Below are 4,912 nucleotides of genomic sequence, written 5' to 3' on the forward strand. Positions count from 1 at the left end.
TATATATATATATATATATATATATATATATATATATATATATATATTCCATTTTTTCTCCATTCAAAGGTTTGTTTCTGATCTAAAAAGATTTGAACTATTTTTTGTGCAGTTTTGATCTCCGGACAGTTCCTGTTGACTTTGTTGAGTGTCTGATGCGTTTCCTGCCCACGGAGGCTGAGGTGAAGCTTCTACGGCAATACGAGAGAGACAGAAAACCTCCAGAGGCCCTGAGTGACGAAGATCGATTCATGATGCAGTTCAGTCGTATCGAAAGGCTCAGTCAGCGCATGTCTATCATGACATTCATGGGCAACTTTGCTGACAATATCCAAATGTTGACACCGGTAAGAAAATAAAATAAAAGAAATAGAAATTAAAAGAAAAGTATAGAAAATAAATGACTGTGCTGTGTTCCCCTCAAGCAACTTCATGCCATGATTGCCGCTTCAGTGTCCATCAAATCATCTCAGAAACTGAAGAAGATCCTAGAGGTCAGTTTGTGTAATTCAGTCTTTGATTCAGAACTTTTCAAAAGAATATTGACAGAATATGGTCTGGGATTAGATAAGCATGAGTTTTGTTTTTTTGGGGTTGCTGTTTCAGATAATTTTGGCTCTGGGGAACTACATGAACAGCAGCAAGAGAGGAGCCGTGTATGGATTCAAACTGCAAAGTTTAGACCTGGTAACACAACACACACCTCCCTGTGTTCACTCTGCAATCCCATCCAAATATTAATAAGATCGTCATGTAGCAACAAAAAGTCAACAGGCTGTATAAAGGTTTAAAGTAATGCTAAACTCCTCCAATCACCACCTTATTATGGTGCAAGAGTTTCAGCATAAATGATCCTAGGAACTCTGCTGTTGGGACAGTTGCCAGTGTTAGGATTTCCCAAGGCACATTAGTCCTAGGTAACGGGTCAGATGAAGAGCGATTCCAAAGGTTCAAATGGGCAGACAAAATAAAGGAGCTCAGTGACCAATGCCCAGACGCAAGTTACCGAGGCCCACCCTGGAGTCAGGCCTTGGGGAGGGAATTATCAGCAAGTGCCTGGTGACTGGGTCTCTACCCATGGGGTCCAGTTGAGCTCAGCCTAAATGAGAAAAATGTGTTTGCCTTCCTGTGGGCCACCCAGTGGCCTCAGGGTTACACCTCTGCTAATTGCAGATAATACTGTTCTATTGGTGTCATTGTGCCATGATCTTCAGCTCTCACTGGAGCAGTTTGCAGCTGCCAAGTGTGATGTGGCTGGGATAATTGGGGGAGTGGTGGCGCAGAGGTTAGAGAGGTGGGCTTGTGATCCGAAGATCGCCGGTTCACGCCCCGGCCCCGACAACATCAAAAATTGTGGGTGGGGTAGGTGAAACACCCACACTTGCCCCCACCCTCATTCGCCCCACTCTGGGCCCATGAGCAAGGCCCTTAACCCCACCATGTGCTCCCTAAACAGGTCTCTCTTGAAAATGAGTTCTCGTGGCTCAATGAGACTAACCTGGATAAATAAAGGCTAAATGAAAAAAAATAAAGATCAGCACCTCCATGTCTGAGGACATGGTCCACTGTCAGAAAAGGATGGACTGTCCTCTCAAGGTCTGGAGTGAGGTTCTGCCTTAAGTGGAGGAGTTCAAGTATCTGAGGGTTTTGTTCACAAGTGAGGGAAGAACTCTAAGCACAGCTTGGATTCTAGAACCCAACTCGTGCAGAAAGGCTGGACTTTCTCCTACTCCAGAGTAGCCCAGAGAGAGAGGCATTCAGTGGGTGTGAGGTTACTCATTGGTTCATGTCTGCATGCCTCGATGTGGACATTTTCCCCAATGAAAAAGAGGGTTGCGCCTCTGTGGCTTCAGACTGCAGGAGGGAAGGGTCTGACTGTTGTTTGTGCTTTTGCACCAAACATATATATATATATACATACATATATACACATACATACATACATATATATACATACATACATGCATACATACATATACATACATACATACATACATACATATGTAGTGATGTCGGGACAGCTTTGCTGTAGACACACTACTAATTAATCATTCTTAAAGCTAGTTCAAGCACAAAGAATATTAATTGTTTAATTAACAATGGATTCTTTCTTTTTCGAGTTAAATTTCTGAAATGTGACCAAGATAACTTGAGAGTGGAGTTTATAATCAGTGACATGAGACGTCATTTTATCTTTGACCCATCAGAATAAATGTGGTCATTTATTTAACAGAATCAAAATTTAACATCAAAACATGTACACTTGATTTGCTGATCTGTTTCTGATTAATAAACTTCATCCATCCATCCATTATCTTTACCCGTTTATTCCATTTTGGGTCACGGGGGTCGCTGGTGCCCATGTCCAGCAATCACTGTGCGAGAGGCGGGGTACACCCTGGACAGGTCGCAAGTCCATCACAAGGCCACATAGAGACAAACGAGACAAACAACCATTCACTCTCTCACTCACACCTAGGGACAATTTAGAGTTACCAATCAGCCTAACATGCATGTTTTTGGTCTGTGGGAGGAAACTGGAGTACCCGGAGAAAACCCACGCATGCTCGGAGAGAACATGCAAACTCCACCCAGAGGGCCCCTGGACCGGGGTTTGAACCAGGGACCTGTTCGCTGAGAGGCAGCAGCTCTACCAGTTGCGCCACCGTGCTGCCCGATTAATAAACTTGGCAAGTTCAAATAACAAGACAACAGAAGATTACTGATGGAGAATGATTCATCTCTGAAGGCACTTAACTTGATTTACTAGCGAATAGAAGTTTAAAGAGAAGGAGTAAAGAGGTTTAAAGATTTAAAGAGGAGGTTTAGATGGATGAAGGAACATGTGTTGACCAGAAATGGCACCCTTCCTCCGACCCCGGCTCAGCCCTCCGGTACACTCAGCGTGTGACGACTTGTTACCTTGGCAGAAGATACATCAGCTCCGGAACAGAGGTCCATTGCACGCTACCTTTTCAGCATCTCCGGTCAGGGTGGCAGAGAATCTTCTGAAGTAGTTCCATATACTCCGTTCAACAGAATAAGCTTCCTTCGAAGTCGAGAGCATTTAATGCTCAGTTTGAGTTCACAGCGAGGCACGCTGTGACTACACTGGAATGGACAGACCCTTGGCTCATGGTCCAAAAATTCATCAGCTATTTACTTCAGCTGTAAGACTCCAGCAAGACTGCAGTCCCAGCCAGAACTCCAAACAGACTTTCAGTAAGAACTGAAAGTTCCTGTACAACTCGCCATCAGACTGAGTCTCATCTTCGACTGAAAGTTCCAGGAAGACTGAGAAGACTGAATAGTTCCAAGAAGTGTTGACTTTTAAAGGGTATCCACTTCCTGTTATTTGGTACTTCCTGATTGGTTGACACAACCAGCAAGGGTGTAGTTTTAATGATGTCAGAGGGTTAATAGAAGCCAGCAGACAGCAGAAATGTTTTTAAGAACGGTTAGTACAGACAGGAAAACAATTTTGAAGAAATGACAGACTTTGCAGGTGCCAGTTTCTTATTTACTGTCTGGGAGTCTTAAAAACAAGGGTTAGGGTTAAACAAGGCTGTGCTGGGGTGGGTTCAGGGTGGGCGCGGGGGCTTGGGGTTCTGGGGGCTTGTCGCCCCCGGGCTTGGGCCTGTGGGATCAGGGATTTTAGGCTCTGGCGGGCGGGTTGCTGGGCTCTGGGCCGGCTTGCGCTCTGGTGCCCAGTTCTGGGCAGGGGCCTTCGGCTCGCTGGTGGGTTGTGGGTTCATGGGTTGGGTGATTGGGTGTTTGGGGGCGTGGGGCGTGAGTGGCCTCTAAGAGGGGGTAGTTTGACCCAGCCTAGGTGTCTAGTGTGCTATGTGTTTTGAGAGATGTCCGAATGAGGGGTGGGTGTAGCATTTCTTCTGGGGGAGCATTTGCTCTCACAGTTCTATTTCTCCCCATCCCTCACCATGCACCTCCACCCTCTTCATTTCAATTCCACACATTTAGGGTTGTTTGGGCTTGGGTGTGCTGCAACAATTTTACATCTCTGTTGACCATAGCCACCTGGGACTCAATTTTATTGTACACCTTAGACATTCACTCATAACATCCTCTCCTCATGACATTCACATATAGGAACTTGAGGTGGGCACATGGCTATGGGTGGTGGGATGACTTTACTCTCACCCCCTGTGCCTGTGCTCACTTACAATGGTTGTATTTAGACACTAGGGTTTGGATAGAGTTGGGGTGGAGGGGAAACTGGCATCATGCCAGCCTTTGCTCCTTCTTCTTTCCTTTTTAATGGCACTATACAACAACACACATCAACAGCACATCTAGGGGCGGAGGTGTATGTGTCGGGGGTGTATGTGTCGGGGTCTTCTTCTTTTTTTTTTTTCTCCTCACCCCCCTAGTTCCCTAACTGCCATTCCGGGGGTGGGGTCCGGGAGAAGGGCAGGCCGTCGGGTGTTGACCAGGACTATGTGGAGGTTCGGGGTCTGGGGGATTGCTGTGGGCAGTGCTGGCACTGTGCTCTCCCTGGGGTTGTTTGGACCCCCTGAGCTTGGCTCTTGGGTGCCATGGTTGGCCCGCTGGCCAGGGTGGCTGCCGGGGCCTGGCAGGCGGTTGGCTGGGGGCGCGTGCTTGGTTGTTGGTGGTGTGTGGGGGTGGTTGGTGGTGTGACCTCTTCGTGCCAGGGGGTGTCCTGTCGGCTGGGCATGGCCTGGGCCGGGTCTGGGATATTGGCTCCTCTCCGCTCGAGAATGAATGGGTCTACCTCCTGGGTTTGGGCATGGGCTGCCCCCTGTAGAGAGCGGGTACATGTCTTGGACCTAGGGGGTATAGAGTGCGTATTGGGAATAAGAATGAAATGTATCGTTATTGTATGTCTTTGAGTGAGTGAGTGAGTGAGTGAGTGAGTGAGTGAGTGAGTGAGTGA

General features: G+C 47.0%; 1 protein-coding gene across 1 annotated transcript in view; it reads left to right on the forward strand.

Annotated features, from left to right (window-relative positions):
* fmnl2b (formin-like 2b) overlaps positions 1-4,912 on the forward strand; it is a gene marked incomplete at its 3' end in the record, with an annotated part of 45,387 nt that overhangs the window by 26,682 nt on the left and 13,793 nt on the right. The window contains 3 exon segments of the mRNA XM_037696473.1: positions 113-347; positions 426-494; positions 607-687. Of these exon segments, the coding sequence (XP_037552401.1) occupies positions 113-347; positions 426-494; positions 607-687 (385 nt within the window).

The sequence above is a fragment of the Nematolebias whitei genome, chromosome 23 (genome assembly GCF_014905685.2).
Source record: "Nematolebias whitei isolate Nwh7 chromosome 23, NemWhi1, whole genome shotgun sequence".
Lineage (NCBI taxonomy): Eukaryota > Metazoa > Chordata > Actinopteri > Cyprinodontiformes > Rivulidae > Nematolebias > Nematolebias whitei.